This window comes from Strix aluco, chromosome 17 (assembly GCF_031877795.1).
Source record: "Strix aluco isolate bStrAlu1 chromosome 17, bStrAlu1.hap1, whole genome shotgun sequence".
NCBI lineage: Eukaryota > Metazoa > Chordata > Aves > Strigiformes > Strigidae > Strix > Strix aluco.
This window is the reverse complement of record NC_133947.1, coordinates 1,573,760-1,591,398: the sequence shown is the minus strand read 5'-3', so window position 1 is coordinate 1,591,398 and position 17,639 is coordinate 1,573,760. Positions and strand designations below refer to the sequence as shown.

At 55.8% G+C, this 17,639-nt stretch overlaps 2 protein-coding genes across 4 annotated transcripts in view; both read left to right on the top strand.

Moving 5' to 3' along the window:
• Positions 1-12,651, top strand: part of GMEB2 (glucocorticoid modulatory element binding protein 2) — an 18,103-nt gene extending 5,452 nt beyond the window's left edge. For 2 of the 3 annotated variants that reach the window (XM_074843650.1, XM_074843651.1), the window contains exons 3-10: positions 3,066-3,163; positions 3,951-4,078; positions 5,453-5,556; positions 7,677-7,834; positions 9,082-9,153; positions 9,708-9,845; positions 10,371-10,493; positions 10,700-12,651. In XM_074843650.1, the coding sequence (XP_074699751.1) occupies positions 3,066-3,163; positions 3,951-4,078; positions 5,453-5,556; positions 7,677-7,834; positions 9,082-9,153; positions 9,708-9,845; positions 10,371-10,493; positions 10,700-11,346 (1,468 nt within the window). In that variant the 3' untranslated portion in view covers positions 11,347-12,651. Of the gene's footprint in view, positions 1-3,065; positions 3,164-3,950; positions 4,079-5,452; positions 5,557-7,676; positions 7,835-9,081; positions 9,154-9,707; positions 9,846-10,370; positions 10,494-10,699 lie in introns of those variants that run through there. The other variant, XM_074843652.1, reaches the window with a different exon arrangement.
• Positions 12,652-13,165: 514 nt separating this feature from the next.
• The window catches only part of HELZ2 (helicase with zinc finger 2), a 32,987-nt gene continuing 28,513 nt past the window's right edge, over positions 13,166-17,639 (top strand). The window contains exon 1 of the mRNA XM_074843616.1: positions 13,166-13,614. The gene's annotated coding sequence lies outside the window, so the exon portion shown is untranslated. The remainder of the gene's footprint in view (positions 13,615-17,639) is intronic.

The window sequence follows — 17,639 nt, the reverse complement described above, 5'->3', positions numbered from 1 at the left end:
TAGCTGCAAGCCCGGGCTGGGATTCCTCGGTCACCGCTCAGACGGGACGTGGGCTTTCAGCTTGTCTTAGGCGGCACTTAGAAACCAAACTCAGCTTGGGGGTTGGTGCCTCTTTCTAGTGCTCCTCTGGGTATGATGTTGCTATTTAAAAAAATGTACACAACCAATGGTTAAGAGCTTAGTTCATGTGGTTTTAAGATTGGAAAAGGCAGAGGGAAATGGGAAAATAGGAATAATCAGCAAGAAGCTTTCCTCTTTCATCTGCGGTTGGAAGGGATCGGTACTTGATGCTCTGGTGAGGTGCTTGTGTTTTTGATCAGCATCCCCAGCGCAGGTTTCTGGTGGAGACTTTTTTTCTCGCTCAAGTTTCCAGGCGAGGCAGGAGCAGAGCAGAAGGGAGACGCAAGCCCGCTGCTTTGTCAGCATGCGCTTTCTTCTTTTCCTCCCATCTGGTTTATGGATCCTCCCGGGGAGGAAGATGAGAGCCATCCTCCCCCAGCTTCGTCATGGCAACCGGCGAAGGCAGGACCGGCTTGCTGGGATGCACCGCTGGGGCTTGGAAGGTGTTTGAGTTTTTTTCTACATCTGCCTCAGTCTGTTCCTTTGCAATAGGATGGGGGAAGCAGTGTGGAGAAATTCACCTTTTTTTGTGCTTTTTTTCTTCCCCCTGCCCCGTTACATCTCCGTGGCAGACACAGACTTTAGTTGCCTTTTTCATAGAAGCTGTTGAAGTTGGTTGGTTGGTTTTTCTCTGGAGGATGGGGTTTAAGCTGTGGTTATTTCTCCCAGTCCAATTGTGCCTTTCGGTCATTTTTTGGAGCGGTGTGAATGCAATGGAGTCCTGGAGGAAGCCCTGTTTCAGGTGCTGACTTTCTGCTGGGGTTTTTTTTCTAGAGAAGTCAGTGGAGGTTTTTAATCTGGTGGCGGGCGGAGGCAGGTCAGTCAGGGCTGTGGAGTGCTGGCTTTGCACGTCGGAGGTGGCCGCTGCCTCCTGCAGCCCTGGTGCCCTGCGGAAGCGGCATTGCTGGCTTTTCTCCGAATACATCTGGATAAATGCAAGAAAGCAGCAACGTGATGAAGAAAAACCAGGTTACAATTCTTCCATTTTTCTCGTGTCAAACTGCCACTTCTGTAACATTCACCTGTGTGCAAGCGCGTTAGCTCTGAGTTTGCCTTTTCGAGTCCTTTTGTGTTATCCGCCACCTTTTTCCCTCCCAGGGGTCTGGGTGGTTGGTCTCTGTGAGGGGCAGAGGCAGCGTGACGTCCCACAGTGCCTTTCTTCCGCAGCTGGGGCTGCCCTCAGCTCTTCTCTGAAGCAGCATCTCCTGTGTTACTCCCCGGCGAGGCTGAGCAGCCGCCCACACCGGTTCCCTTATCTCCTGCTGCTCCCCACCAGGTCCCTGCCCTGCAGCTGCCAAGGGGAGGGGGATGCTTTGAAGCTGCAGTTCCACCCCGGAGCTGTGTGTTAGGAGGCCAGGATGGAAAAACCAGTTGCTCTTGAATTTGCTTGTCCCTGTGGCACTGCGGGTGGGAAATGTGGTTGCCAGTGAGTCACTGGGACCATTCTTTTAATTCTCCCGTGGTACCAAACTGGGGTAGATTTCAGGTTTATTTTTTCCTTACAGTCTTTCTTGGAAGTTTATATGCTGAAGTATGTGAAAAGTTAATTGTTTTCCCTCCCCGTCCCTGCAGGACAAGCTTGCTGCAGTGATTAGACATCTTCAATAACAAAACCAAACACACATCTTAAAACCCATTAGGAATGGTCCATGCTGAGAGCTGGCCGGGATCCCAAAGGGCACCAGCGCGGGCGTCCTCCCTCCAGCCGAGGGGGCGAGGAGCGTGTCCTTGATCATGGCCCTAAACGCCTTCCCCGTCTGAGCATGCACCGAAGCTCCTTAGAGGGGCCTGGGGCTCTGTACGCCGTGGTGAGAGCTGGAACGGGCCGACAGTGAGGGTGCGGTGCAGGACCAGCTGTGGGTCTCCATCAGGGCAGCACCACGAGAAGCTGGAGATCTCCAGGGTGGAGAGGATGAAAGCAGTCGGATAGCCAGCTCTTGGTTAACGTCACGGGTATATCGTGCTGTAAGAGGCTCAGAGATTGGATTGAGAGGGTCTGTAGCTCACGTTGTGTCATCTCTGCTCATGGATCCACTGTTAGGGTTTGTCAAACTCCTTTATAGTGTATTTGTGTCTCCTTGAGGTCCTGCTGCTTGGGAGCATCCCGCACAGAATCATCTCAGTTGGAAAGCCCCTGAAGCTCCTCCAGTCCAACCATGAACCTCACCCTGACCGTTCCCAACTCCACCAGATCCCTCAGCGCTGGGTCAACCCGACTCTTCAACCCCTCCAGGGATGGGGACTCCCCCCCTGCCCTGGGCAGCCCATTCCAACGCCCAACAATCCCTCCTGGAAAGAAATCCTTCCTAAGAGCCAGTCTGACCCTGCTCTGGTGCAGCTTGAGGCCATTCCCTCTTGTCCTGGCGCTGGTTCCTTGGGTCAAGAGACTCATCCCCCCTCTCTGCACCCTCCTTTCAGGGAGTTGTAGAGGGCCATGAGGTCTCCCCTCAGCCTCCTCTTCTCCAGACTAAACCCCCCCAGTTCCCTCAGCCACTCCTCATAAGACACATACCAGGGGCTTCAGCCAGTCCATCGCCCAGACAGCGGCAGCATGTTTCACACATGTTTTTCCTGGGGAAATCTCAAGCGAAGCTGCCAGAGGCTGGCAGCAACTTCTGAGCGAGGGGCCGTGCTGACAGCATCCCTCCACGCCACCTCCCAGCACAGGCTGCGCCGGAGGCAGCTCCATGGGGCTGGGATTAAAAGGGACACGAGGCAGAGCTGGCTGGGCTGCTGGCAGCGAGCCTGCCTGCCTGCCTGCTGCGGGGCTCTTCATCTCCATGCAGAAAAATGGAGCTGAGCCTCTCGAAACCAGAGCCGACCTCTAGCTCTTGTGGGAAAATATAGTCCGAGTGACTTTTGGAGGAATGTCTCCGTGAGGCATCGGGTGTGGGGGGTGGCACATGCATGGTGGCTTAACTCTGCCTCTTCGACTCTCTTCCCAGCGGTGACATAAACGAAGACACGCTGGAGACTGAAAATGCAGCTGCGGCGGCTGCTGCCGCCTTCACAGCCTCCACGCACCTGAAGGAAGCCGTCCTAGGTAGGTCCAGCCCATGCCGAAGCCCCTCAGTTGAGCTGTGCCAGTTCCACCACCCCAGCGTGGCCCAATCCTGCGCTGGTGCTGGCCGAGAGGGCCCAGGCATTGCAGTGCAGAGCTGCTGGCTGGCCCGGGGGTACTGGGGTGCTCTCCCGGCGGTACCCAGCATCCAGGGGAGCCCAGCGAGCTGCCGGGGCTGGGTGACGAGGGAAGGGAGGGAGCTTGGCTGGGCTGCTGCTGCCCTCTCCTGGTGCAGGATGAGACCCTGTGTCTGGCCATCGCTGGCTCCTGCCCTTCCAGCTTGTGATGGGAATGTTGGTTTTGCAGCAAACTTGCTGACTTTGGTTACAAGTAAAAGTGAGTGTAGTGAGCAAAGACTGTGGCCAGTTGGGCTGGAGGGGACTTAAAAACAGTTTTACTCTAAAACCAAAGGTGTCTTTATAATTACCCAAACAACATCGTTCCTTTCATTTTTATCAAGAATTGAATTTTTTTAGCCCTGGCCACTGCTCAGATGTCATGCATCAGCTGCCACTGGATCGGTATAAATCTGCCAGTGCTGTTTTGCCCAAGAAATTTGGGTGGTTGGGTGCTTTAGTGGCAAAGCGCAAGTGAGCGGTGGCCACAAACCCCAACACACCCCACCATGCACCATCTACTTGTGTTGTTTTTTAAATCCTAAGCTTCAAAAGTGCTTTATCACTGTGTGTGTGTGCCTCGGGGTGGTGGATCAGGGGCTGTGACTCATGTTTCTTTTTAATCTGTCCCTTCCTCTGTTCCCTGTGAGAAGTGAAGATGGCTGAAGATGAGGACAGTTTGGAGGCAGAGATTGTCTACCCCATCACCTGCGGGGACAGCAAAGCCAACCTCATCTGGAGAAAGTTTGTGTGCCCCGGGATCAACGTGAAGTGTGTGCAGGTGAGAATGAAGGGCCCCAATGCCGGACTCGTGCCGTCGCATGCCCACATTGCAGGCTCACCTGGCTTGTCCTGGTTTAGATGAGTTTTGGTAAGCTGCTTTGCATCAGAACCACATCGTGGTGGGAAAGGAGGAAGTTGTGTTGGTGCTGTGGTACGTGATACTTCTCAGCCAGGTTGAGCAGTCCTGGCTGGAGAGATGCTGCCTCAATTTAACTGCGTTGTTGGAGAGTTTGAGAAATTTGGGCACTTCCAGTGTCTGCTCAGTGGGAAAGTTGAGAATTTGCTGGAGTTCATTGGTAGGGGACCCACTGAAGAGCTTCTACTGTGTCCTGGATAACTCACGGTTGAAATTTGCCTGAATTCAGGAACATCCTGTGAGTGATGCTGTCGTAAGCCATCGCTGGCATTTGTACACGGACTAAAATACCCCGCTGAGGAGTGTCTCCTCTGGGCTCTGTGGCAAGAGGGCTCTCCTTGCCCTTCATAGGAGAGATGGTCTTTCCCATCCCCGAGGCAGAGGACAGGTACTGCTGCAGATAATGCTGCTGCTGCTGCCTAAAATCAGCCCTTTCTTTGCACCAAAGCCCATGTACTTGTTCAGAGAAGCGCTTTCTCGTGCAGTAATGGTGAGTGAGCTCTATGTTGGTCAACATGGGTGTTGAAAAGAGCCTGGACTTGGGAAATCATTCTGGAGATGGGCCGTAAAGCAGCTCTGTAGAGGACTGCCTGATTCTACGGGTTGCTTTTAGGTCAGCACATGGGTTCAGGCAGAGCTGGGCGTGTAGGGCAATAAAAGAAGAGGGAGAGCTGCCTGCTGACACGCTGGGCGCCAACTCCCTCAAGCTGGTTTTCGGTAGAAGTGGGTGTGTGCTGTGAGAGGCCAGAGGTTTCCCTGGTATCGACGGGCTCAGTAGCAGGAGGTCAAAGACCAAATGGGCTTCTCCTTCCCTCGCTTGCGTGGGGCGTAGCGTGCCCCTGCACCTAAATGTCACCGGCAGTGCTGGCTCTCGTGAGCTGGTGGGAGCACGAGCAGCTCACTGGTGCAAAATATTATTAACAGAAGTTACAGGGTTTTTTCCCAACCATCCTGCCTGGGTATTTAGCAAACTCCTCAGTGCTGCACAAACCCCCAAACCCTTGGCTTTGAGCCGCTGTTAACTAACCGTCCGTGAAAGCAATATTTGGCTTTAATTTTTTTAACTCAGACAGTGCTCTCTAAGGTGGGGAAGTGTGTGTGAGCCATCTGCTTCACTGCTGGGCACTGGGAAATGCCATGCAGGCAGCCTGGCTCTGCTGCGGAATCACGCTCCCGGGGCACGCTTTCCTTGTTTTATGGCTTGTCACACTGATGTTGCACTTCTGCCTTTTGCAGTTTGACGATCACTTAATTAGCCCCAAAGAGTTTGTCCACTTGGCGGGCAAGTCGACCCTGAAGGATTGGAAGCGGGCGATCCGGATGAACGGGATCATGCTCCGGTTAGTCTCTCCGTTTGTATCCGCGGAGCAACAGCGGGGAATTCTTCTTTCTGGGGGATAACGGGGTGGAACAGAGCCTTTGGCACGGTTGTTTCGCTGCTGGGAGAGCAAATGCACCACTGAACGTTTCTCTTAATAACAGCCTGGCCCCACACATGCTCTGTCCAATGGCTTTGCTTTATCTTTGTGCCTAGGGAATAATTTGGGGCACGAAAGGTTTCCTCCATCTATTTAGGAGTTGAACCACACCGAGTTCCCAGCTGGCATAAGGTCACTGAGAGTTTTAACAGCCACGGGTGGTCTGGCCGTGGTGTCCACGGGTTCTCAGTGCGACCTACCAAATGGCAGTCAGTCAGCTGATGTTCCCATTGCAGCATGTCAGCTTTACATCACTTTTTTTTTTTCCTGCCAAAGACTTATTTAAAGCTTATTTATGCAAGCGTTACTCTTCTGTAATCTTAACTACAGTAATTTAATTCTTCAATGGCCTTGAACACCAGCCTGAGACTGTGATTTAATTAAAGCCTGCCTCTGCCTGTAGGCAGGATAAAAAAGCATCACCTCTTTCCCCAGGAATTGTCAGTGGGTTTGTACTCTTTTCACAGAGTGATGTTGCCTTTGCCTCTGTTCTTCTGCTCCAATGCAGGCGTCTCCCATATTCCTTCTAAGCAGCTTTTGCTCCACATAGATTTCGCATAATAGGCTTATGCTTTGACATGGCAGGGCTTTCAAGGGAAAAAAACTTCCTGAGAAATATAGGAAGGCAAACCCAGCAACCCGTGAGAGCAAATCCTGGGAAGCTGAGGTGGTTGTTGGCCAGCAAAGTCTGGGGATGCTTTGGAGAGAATGTACTTAGACTGGGAAGGTCACATATGCCAGTGGTGGAACCTCCTTTGCTTATGCTGAAAGATCTTATTTTAGTTTATAAATAGAGTTGTGCCTCATCTCTTTTTGAGGTGTAGAGTCAAAAAGGGAAGGAAGAGACTTCCTGCTGTCTCACCCTGAACTGAGACTTCAGCCAACCCTTCTGCTGGAAGCTGCAGGCAGGCATGAGGGGGAAGGTGCTGGTGGGACCAGACTGGGACCTTCTCTTCTCCTTCCTTCCTTCTTCCCTCCCTCAACGAACCAGGAGTTCATCAGTCCCAGCGAGGGTTCCTAGCTAAAATTACAGACCCCCATGCAGAGGAGCCTGCTCAGAGAGGCAGGACTAGCTCTGAAACACGCTTGTTTGGAGGCCAGGCTGTTAGGAAGTGGGAGAGGAGCCCCACAGACATGTGGGCACACTGGGGGTAGGTGTGTGTGGCTCGTATGAAGGCGGGGAATGTCCTCAGAGCAAGTCAGGAGATCCCAGGGAGGAGGACAACCCCGTTCAGCATCACAGGGCAGGGATAAAACTGCTGCATGGGAGCGTGGCCCAGGGTGACAGGGAAGAGCTCTCCCTGCTTCGCTGCCGTTATGGCAGTGTTTGGGTTCTAGTTTTCCCTGAAGGCTTGTAGCCAGCAGATCTGCTGGGAGCAGGGTGGTTTGTTGCAAACTTCTCAAGGTATGTTTAGTTTTACAGGGATATATCCTTAGGAAAAGCTCATCTGTCTCTTGAGCCTCTCAGTGCAAGTTGAGTGCTCCAGTGGTGAAGAAAAGGACTTTCTCAGGCTAAGGAAATTCATCCTCTCTGGGTCGGACTTGGAGAGGAACCTTTTCAGAGGGCTGAAGTCTCGCTCCCCCTCCTCCATCCTGCAGAAGGATGCAGGATGTGGCGGGGAAGTGGTCAGAAACCGGATCTGCTCCAGTCCTTTGCTGCAGCTACAGCACAGTGGGCTTTTTTTCTCCCCATCCCGGCCTCCTGAAAGGCTTTACCACCACTGGAGTATCACGTGGTTGGTGGGTTTGTGCGTGTGGCAGGCTGTGGATGCTATTTTAATTAACTCTCAGTTAATGCTGCCTCTAAGGTCAGGACATGGACTTGTCAAGGGAAATTCAGACTGTTGCCTCTGTCTGCTCTCCTGGCTTTTGCTTTTCCTGGGCCTTGGAGAACTTTGGGGGTGAAGGCTGCCAGGAGCTGCGCCTGGGAGCTCTCTGCCCCCACCAACGTGCCTGTCCCTGTGCTTGCTCCTGTCTTTCAGGAAGATCATGGACTCGGGAGAGCTGGATTTCTACCAGCACACGAAGGTCTGTTCCAACACCTGCCGGAGCACCAAAATTGACCTGACAGGAGCCAGAGTGTCTTTGACCAGCCAGACATCGACGGAGTACATCCCTCTCACTCCCGCTTCTGCGGATGGTACGTCCAGCCATTCCTTGCGCCCCAAACAGCGGCTTCGAAGCACTAAAGCACAAGGAACGCCGCGTGACCCACGCCCCTTACACTTGCCTCTCTTTTTGGCTTTGTGGGTTGTTTCACCCTCTGTGTTCTCACCCTGCTCTGTTGCAGGATTCCCCGTAGCAGAGTGAGGCAGAGTCATTAGAGCGTCTCAGCGGAGATGCAGTAACTCACCTAGTTGCTCTGTAACGCTGTGTGACCCAAAGAGCTGCCCTTCTGGCCTCCTGCCTTACCCCAAACTGTGCTGAAGCAGAACAACCGTTCAATAAGGCCAAATGCTGGGTTCTGCACCTGGGCCACAACAACCCCCAGCAGGACTACAGGCCTGGGGAGGAGTGGCTGGAGGGCTGCCAGTCAGAGAGGGACCTGGAGGGGGTGGGTTGGTTGATTGATAATGAGCCAGCAGTGTGCCCAGGTGGCCAAGAAGGCTGATGATATCCTGGCTTGTATCAGCAATAGCGCAGCCAGCAGGGACAGGGAAGGGATCTGACCCCTGGGCTCGGCACTGGGGAGGCCGCCCCTCGATGAGTGGGTTCAGTTTTGGGCCCCTCACTCCAAAAAGGCCATTGAATGACTCGAGCGTGTCCAGAGAAGGGCAACGGAGCTGGTGCAGGGTCTGGAGCACAGGTCTGATGGGGAGCGGCTGAGGGAACTGGGGGGGTTTAGTCTGGAGAAGTTTGTTTCTATGGTAACAAAACTGCAGAGATTTGACAGAGCTGGAGGGAGGGAGGGAGCCCCACTGCATCCCTGCACAGCGAGGGGGATGCTCTCCCTTTCCAGGCTTTAGAAACCTTCCAGACATCCCAATCCTGCAAGCTTAAGCCAGGCAAAAAAAATTGCCAAAAACCAGACTCTAAATCTATTTGACTTTTGCCCCAAGCGGTATAGTTGTGTACACAGGGGGGGAACGGGAGGGAAACACTGCTCCTGGGCGTGTGTTCTTGGGCAAGGGTTGCAGAAGTAATCCCCGGGGTGTTGCACTCCAGTGTGGAAAAATAAGTAATGCTGGCGCAGCAACCGCGTGCGGCCTCAGCACCCGCTTGGACATCTCTCTCCGTGCAGCATTGAGAGCTGCGTCCAAATAGAAAAAAAGGAGAAGTCGCAGAAACGCAGCAAGGGAGCCGCTTCCTTGAGAAACAGCCCGTGAAAAATACTGAGAAAAATCAGTTTGGTTTTTTTTTTCTTTTCTTTTTTGCTATTGGTTGCAGTGAACGGATCCCCAGCTACAATTACCATAGAAACGTGCGAGGATACCAGCGATTGGAGCACCAGCATCGGAGGTACCGCTCGGGATCCCACCGGGCTGGGCGCGTGTGGGGCCAGGGGGTGGAGGAGCTGTAGGGAAAGAGGGGAAACAGTGGGGATGAGGAGCAGGATCCTTCTTGCTGGAGCCTCCAGCGGGATCGTTCGTTTGCCGCTTACTGGCGCGCAGCGCTGCGGTACATCCTGCCTGGGTGCGGTCTGACTGCGGCAGCGGCTCGGGATGAAATTGTTTCTAAGCACTAGGATGTCAAAGCGGAGGCCAAATGCTTGGTGTGGCTCTAGGGGGGAAACAAACAAACAAAAAATAATCAGAGGGGTCATAAAATCATTCTTGCTCCTCTGGTGTGCTCTGAGCAACGGGCTTTTCTGTCGCCTCGGGGTCCTGTTTGTGTGTGAGGGAGGATGGGGAGAGCGGGTCCCTTTCCAGCTGCTCCTCCTTCAGGTCCACGTGCCAGCTGGGCTTTGCCCCAGCACCCAGTACCTACAGCCCAGCAGGACTTCACCCTTGTAGGGGCCAGGAGGGAAGCCCAGAGCAGATTTTGAGGTTCTCCCTTGCTTTTTCTTTCTCCAGATGACACCTTTGCTTTCTGGCGAGGCCTGAAGGACACAGGTCTCCTGGAAGAAGTCATCCACGAGTTCCACCAGGAGCTGGTGGAGACCATGAAGGGCTTGCAGCAGCGAGCGCAGGACCCCCCGCTGCAGCTCGGTGGTAAGAGCCTGGGCATGGGCACTCAGAGGCGTCTCAGGAGAGGGACTTTGGGACTATTTTCTCCTTAGGGATATCCGGATGGCTCTATAGGGACATAATTCATCAAAACTTGATCCTGTTTCTGGCTTTCCCCAGGCAGACTCTCGGGGATGCTTCAGGTGGCCCCAGTTGTCCAGTTCCCTGTGCCTGGAGCTTCCTGTCTGCTGGCTCTGGGTCTGGGCAAACGCTTGGCTCGGGAGCTGAGGTGGAATTTAGGCCATCGGAATAACGATGCAGCAGCCAGCTACTCTGCCAGCAGATTCCTTATCGCCCCTGCTAAGCAGGAGAGTGCTGTTTATCCACTAGTGACCTCTTGCACTTTCTCATGACTTCTCCTGTCTTCTCCTCTTCCCCAGCCTCTTGTGTTACCCTCCTGCAGATTTTGGCTATCTCAGCTGGATGTTTTCACTCTTGTATGGCTTTTTACCCTAAATAGCTTGCATGGGGAATTTTGCTTTCCTCAAAGATCTGTGTCTTCTTTTTAAGATGCCATTTTACTCAACAACGTCGTCCAGAACTTCGGTATGCTGGACCTGGTCAAGAAGGTGCTGGCCAGCCACAAGTGTCAGATGGATCGCTCGAGGGAGCAGTACGCGCGGGATTTAGCAGGTATTTCCCAGGATGTGCCGCTGCTCTGGCGCTGGCCATCGCTGCCGGCGCGTTTTCTTTCTGTGTAAGAACGTGGGGTTTGTGCTAAAGCTGGCGCACGCTAAACCGGCCACGGTGGGACTGGCTGCTGCTGCTCCTGGCGTTGCCACAGTCCCCGGGATGGTTGTCCCCGGGCTCCGGGCTGAGCCCAGCTCTTCTCCCTCCAGCTCTGGAGCAGCAGTGTGATGAGCACCGGAAGCGAGCGAAGGAGCTGAAGCACAAATCGCAGCATCTCAACAACGTCCTGATGACCCTCACGCCAGTCTCCGTCCCCGCGCCTCTAAAACGTCCCAGGCTGACCAGGGCCACCTCCGGCCCAGCTGCCATCACCTCCCAAGTCCTGTCGCAGCCGGCACAGCTCGCCGTCACCCCCGGCGTGCCCGTCTCCCAGCTTACCAACCTCCCTCTCGGCAAAGTGGTCTCGGCCCTCCCGCCCTCGGTGCTGGGGAAGAGCCCGTCGCAGCCTCCTGCCACCAGCTCCCCAGCCTCCCCACTGCTGGGAGGGTACACGGTGCTGGCCTCTGCCGGCTCCACCTTCCCCGGGACGGTGGAGATTCACCCGGACGCTTCCAACCTGACGGTGCTGAGCACAGCAGCGGTCCAGGACGGCAGCACCGTGGTGAAGGTGGTGAGTCCCTTCCAGCTCCTGACGCTGCCGGGACTCGGCACCACCATCCAGAACGTGACACAAATGGCTCCTGGCGGGAGCACGGTCGTGACCGTCCCGTCCGGTGCCACCGAGACCGCTGGGGACGAGCACGCCACCGCCGCCATCGAGGTGACAGCAGTGGCCGACGAGGCGGAGCAGAAGTGAAAGGGAGGGGACTTGCCTGGAGGGACGCTGGCCGTGCCGCTCTGGGTGGAACTGCCTTTTCTCTGGCTGCGCTGCGGGACGAGGAGCGGTGTAAACGAGGGACACGGGTTAACGGGACTCAGAGCAGCTCACGTTGGTCACGAGGAGGTTCAGGTCAGAGGGAAGGAGGGAGGAGAAGAGTAAGACAAAAATGCTCTACCCTGTTTGGAGGAGAGAAGGAAAAAAACCTTATTTTTATATAAAGCTCTCCTCCCCCATTCTCTTGGAATATTCATTCCGTTCTAGCTCGTCAGCCCTGCCTTGTCTGCAGGCGTAGTTGGAGCAGCGTCCGTTAGAGGAGCAGGCAGGAGCGGGCAGGAGCAGGCAGGAGCTGGGGCGCAGGGCAGGGAGAGGGTGGGAGCAAAAGGAAAAGCAGGCGAAGTGCTGAGCAGGCACCGATCCAGGGTCGGGTGTGAACTGACTGGGGAGGCGTCGGGGAACCGGCCGCTGCCCGTCCCCAGGGGCTCTGGGGAGGGAGAGGAGATGCCGGGGGTGGGGGGGGTTGGGGGGGGGGGTGGTGTGCAGCCATCGGAACCAGGAGGGTGCCCTGTGTGGCGGCTCAGCCCCGGGAGGTTGGCTTCTGCGTGTGGCGCTGGCTTGGGGTGGCAGAAACAAGCGGGAGCTCTCGTGAGGGAGGTGGCAGCGGGTTGCCCGGGTCTGCTGGGGGACAGAGGGCAGAGAGAAACCCAGAGGGCCTGGAAGAGCTGTAACTTCTGAGGATTTAGGGTCTGTTTCTAGTTTTCTCCAAAAGAAGAAAATCCATTCTTTGGGATTTTTTTTTTTTTAAGTTAACGGCAGGTTTTTTTTTTTGAGCAAAGCCCTTTGGTTGTGGAGGCCGTGCCGTGAGGCCGAGGTGTAGTGTTGAACGTGCAGAGATGAGCTGAACAGCAGCGCGCCGACGAGCTTGTGCTTACTAACGGGGTGTGACCCCGGCGCAGGATTGGGCCAGTCCCTGGTCCCCAGCGTCTCTCTCGGCGCCTCATCCCATGGGAGCCGGGCGCTGCGGTTCCCTCCCCGCCGGGTTTGAGCAGCCGTTCTGTAACGGGGTGGTCGACCCCCCCCAGTGCTCCTTCGACCGTTCAGCTCGCTGCGAATCCCACCTGGTCCTGTTCTAGGGCACGTGCCGGGGGGCTGCGGCGACGTTCATGCTGTCTCCGGCTGGAAGGAGTCGGGTGCTTGAAGTGTTGGGGTTTCTACAAACTTGATCTGGCAGCAGCAGCAATGACAGGTCACTTTAATGAGCTAATAAATATTTTTTTGAAAGAGCGCTGCTCGTTTATTGTGTTTCTGTGTCTGGTTGGGACAGCTGGGGATGCGAAGTGGGGCCGAGTCGGGGCAGGAACGTGCTTTTAATAAATAGAAATGCATATTTATGTGTACTCTGTGCTCGCCTGCAAAGATGCTCCAAATCCTGTGAGCGTTGTGGCACGTTGGGATGCTCTGACTGGATCCTGGGAGTTTAAGGAGTGTCCGGGTCGGGATGCACTGCTGCGTTTGGGGGGTTGTTAACACAGGGAAGATAAGGGGGTGCTTTGAATGCACTAGCTGTGATGGGGGTGCTGGTCTGATAAAACACCAGGAGGAGTGAAACTTGGGGAGAAGCCCTAAAAGGGAGGCAAGAAGAGTCCTGCATTAGGAGAGGGTGATTCTCTTGTTGGATGAAGAGAAACTTCGCTGGCGCAGACCCTGACAGACATGTGAGTTTAAGCAGATTTGGTGCTGGTCTGATAAAACATGTTTATGGAATAAAAGGATTTATAATTCTTTTTTCTTTGCAGATCATGCTTTTAATTTCAGGAACCGGGAAGGTCGGTGCCACACTGCAAGCCCAGCAGAGCAGCAGCTGCGTGGAAGATCATCCGTCCTGGCTGTGGGACGGGGCTGCGGCTGTGCCGGCGTGTCCGGGTGCTCTGGGGATGGAGCAGAGAGCTCGTGTGTGCGCTGCTCCGCGGGAAGGGCCTGGAGATGAAGCCCAGGGGTGGCCGTACGGTTGAAGTGGACGCTCGGCCCTTTCCTGTGGCAGTGGACAGAGTCCCCCTTCATTAGCTGCAGGGTCGTTGTTTGGAAACCTCCAGTCCTGTGTGTCACAGCCCCAGCAAAACCATTAAACCAACCCAGTGTTGGCTAATTCTGCCTCTTCTGCCAGGCCAGCTCGGACTATCGCTTACATCCTCCTGGTAAAGAAATGTGAACTCCTTCCTTGCCCCGGGCCCTTCCACCAAGACGGAGGTGAGACGGTGTGTTGGGGGGGCTGGGGGTCACTGGGGTGGGTGGGTGAGGCCCTGGCTCAGCGGCACTGGGTGCTCTGGCAGCCTCTGCGCTGGGCACCCCGATCCCTGGTGCTCAGAGAGGGGCTGCTCTCCGTGCTGCCATAGCTTCAGCAATTCGGTGTTTTCAGCAATTTTTGTGTATAATTATAGAGTTTAGTTTTTAAATCCAACCCTGGAGAGATGGACACGTCCATCAGGAGGGGGGGTGTTGCGAAGGGGAGGTCTTTGCTGGGAAACACGCAGGTGTGGGGAGGCAGAGCTGCCCCGAAAGGCTTTTTGGGTTCGAAAGGATGGAGGGTGAGCGGCGAAGGGACGTCTGCCCGTCCCGCCTGTGTGCCCACCGGTGGCTGGGGGAGCCCTCAGACACCAGTCCGGCCTGCGTGTGGATGCTGGGGGTAGCGGTGCCTTCCTGGAGGTCGTTTAGGTATTTTTAAAAAAGTTGTTTTTTATGGACTCTGCACATCTGCTCGTGTTCAGGGACGCTCGGATCTCTCTGTGTTATTTTATTTTTCTACCCTTTGCCTGGGATTTGAAGGTGGGTGGATGCAGCAGCATCATCCTGGGAAAAAAAATCTCCCTGCAGCCGTGCCTATGCCGAAATCCACACCCTGAAATGGCGCAGGGAGGGCGGCGGGGCTGTCCCTCGGCGCCTGGGCTTTGCATCTCCATCTCCCACACTGGCAGCAAACTCAGCACCAGGCACCCGCCGCCGTGCTGCCTGTCACATCCTGCCTGCAAAATACCAGTTTTAATTTAGAAAAGCACCTGGCAGTTATGAAGCTGAGGCGAGTGCTTTTTGGGGTGCTGTGCGGGGCCGGGCTGTCCCTGGGGTGTCCCTGGCGTGGGTGGGGTGTGCACAGGGCTGGTGAGCCCAAAATGTGGCTCCAAAGTCTGGTCACCTGTGGTTTGGCCGGGGCAGACCCAGCAATGATAACCAGCAGCTCCTTAAGCTGTGTTTAGAAGAGTTATGACACACAATCAGGAGGAAAAATTATTCCTGCAAGGCAAGGCATTAGATTCTGTTTCGTTTCGGCTGAGCCTGAGCCCAGGGCCACAGCTGATTAGGAGGAGTCCTACCTAATCAGAGGCTTTTCCCTCCCAGGCTGCCTGCCGTTAAGATATCGCAGTAATTACTCCCTTGCTATCTTTGTACTTGGGACAGCATTAGTATATCAGACCAAGGAAATACAAAGGGTTGTGATCACCATGAGCCTCTTCTTGCCTCTCCAGCGTGAGCAGCGGTGCTGAGCCAGACCCAGGGGTGTGTTTCTAGCCCAAAGACCCCCGCTCCTGCGCTGTGAAGGTCCCTTGGTGCCCCCAAGGACCCTCCCCAGCAGCGCCAGGGGATGGAAAGCGTTGGAGCCGTGGGCTGAGCATCCTGCAGCAGCCGTTTCTGCTTTGGACAAACCCATCCAGGTTATCCGGGGGCTGCGGGTTGAGGGGGGCAGCTGGGTGGAAGGGGGTGGCTGGAGGAACCTCCTGACTCCCCTTTAAGGGCATCGGAGAGGTGGCATCTGAGCGTGGGGCAGCGCTTGGGGCATCTCCACGCCAGTGGGAGCGGTGCTGGGGACACGATAGTGGGCAGCGAGTGCTGGGGCAGAGCTGGCAGCAGCGTTCCCCTGGCTCCACACACCTTTACCTGCCCCAGAGACTCGAGATCGCTTCGCTGGCAAAGCGTTCCCAGTGTGGGTGTCCTTTGCCCTGAAAAGCAGCGCTTCCCAGGGATGTCAAGAGCTCTCCAAGCAATAAAAGCTCTGCAGGCAGATTTTGGCTGGTGCAATCCTCCCCTCCCTTTGCAGCAGCTTTCAGGGCAGCCAGGCAGGGAGATGCTGGCGGTGCAGCCCCGTCTCCCTGGAGAGCCCAGCTGGGATGTTCTGGGATGCCCCAGCAGCGTGTCCCGTTCCTGGGTGTTGTGGTTTGAGCTCAGAGGGCATCTGAGCACCACGCAGCCGCTCATCCCCCTTCCCCTCCAGTGCTGAGAAGGGGGAAAATAAGCAAAGATGCCACTCGCTCCCCTCTTCCAGCGGAAGGGAAGCAAAAGACCCAGAAACTTCTCAAGTTTCAAAAAAACCCCTGCCACTCAGCCACCCCGGTGCCCTGGTTTGAGTGTGCCGCTCTGGGGAGGGCAGTTGGGTACTTGCAGGGCCGTCGGTAACTCGTGGTGGGGCTGGGGCTGAGGCTTGAGGAGGAGAAGCAAGGGGAAATCATCGACAGCAAGTGGTGAAGAGAGAAGATTAGGCAGTGGGAGGATAATTGGCCTTGGGCGGGATCCAGTGAGGATGCGGCTGTTGGGGCTGGAGCAAGACTTCCCCGGCGGGGGGGAAGTCCTGTGGGGTGTGGAGTTGGTTCGTCATCTCGTTTCAGGAGTGGTGGGGAGCACGTTCCCCCCCGCCCCCCCCCCGCAGGCCAGAGGCACTGGGGCTCTGTGGTGGGGAGCCCCTGAGCCCGGCCCTCCCCAGCGGTGCTGCACACACGGGCTGAGCGCTGCCCCGGAGGCCAGGGTGGGCTCCCAAGGCTGTCATGGGGGTCGTGCACCCCAAAACTGGAGCATCGGGGTGAATCCCAGTGGGTCACTGTCAGCCTGGGGTCCCTGCGGCAGGGCTGGGGCTCCCACGTACCCATTGGCACCCGTTTAGCAGCCGCCTTCCCGGGGGTGCTCAGCCCTGCTCCCCTTTCCCGGGGAGAGCCCAGGGCTGCTCCGCTCGCGGCTGGGGGTGGAGGAGGAACATCCAGAGACAAATTACATAAAGGCTGCGGGTGACTCACGCCGAGTCCCTGTTTTTCTCTGGGGTGTGGGGTGAGGGAGGCACGGCCGCTTGTGTTTTCTCCTCCAGGCTTCTGCGGGAGCAGCCCCACAGCGTGTGGGAAAGACCCGCAGGGGCTCCCGCTGCCCGAGCATCCAGCCGGCAGCTCCTGGTGCTGCCTGGCAGCTGCCTGCACTGCTGCCCGTGGGCAGCCAGGGAGCGGGGGGCTGTGGGAAACTGCCAGTTCCTCAGTCGCTGGGTTTTTCTGGGCTGGTTTAAGGGTGTTACTGGGGCAGGAGATGCTCCAGCATCTTTACAGGAAGGCCCTCCCAGCTCCCAGCGTGTCCTTGGGCAGCACACAAAAGGCAGCCCAGGGCTGGAGGGGGCTGCAGCTGAGCCCCCCCTGGGCCAGCAGCAATGTCTTTGTGGGGAAGGAAACTCCTCTGTGGCTGTCGGTCCCATTGCTGCAGGAATGGAAACTGAAACGCAGGGCTCTCGAGCTGGGTGTGTGTTTGTCTAAAATGAGCAAATCCTGCGCTCCGGCTCTCCCCCACCCTGACGGTGGTGATGCGGTGACGCAGCTTTGCCTCCTCCCTGCTCAGGCTGTGGCTGCCGGGCTCAGGCAGAGGCTTCCTCTGCTCTGCTGCCCAGAGATTTAAGTAACAGCAGAGCCTGGCTTCCCCCCGGGGTTTCTTCTCTGTTTTATCGTCTCTTTGTGTGTGCCAAGAGGGGCCAGAAGCTTTGTATAAGATAGTGAAAGCTGTTCTCTCCCGGCTCCTGGAGCTGGGGCTCAAGGGAAAATAGAATATATAAAATTTGTATATCATTTTATATAAAATATACATTATTTTATTATTATTATTATTCTTTATGCATATATAAAATCAGAGTGAAACCTCCAAATATCCCACCTGTAAAATCAGAGTGAAGCCTCAGTGCCACGGCTCTGGCGTCTTGGGGCAGGTGGGGGCTTGTTCGAGGATATTTGATTTCTGTTTTTTTCCTGCTGCCTGCTGGTGCCTGGGCTGTTACAGAGACATTTGCTGCGGTTTAGCCTCAGCACTGTGGAGAGGCCGATTTCTGCCCACAGGCCACACAAACCAGGGACGGGCTCCATCGCTGTTGCCCGTCACGGGGCTGACGCCTGCCTGAGCTTTTTGGCCTCGCTCGGCCCCGCGGCTGCATCTTTGCAGGGGAAGGGGCCGCTCCTTTCCTGGGCAGGGATGGGGCCCCCGCGCTG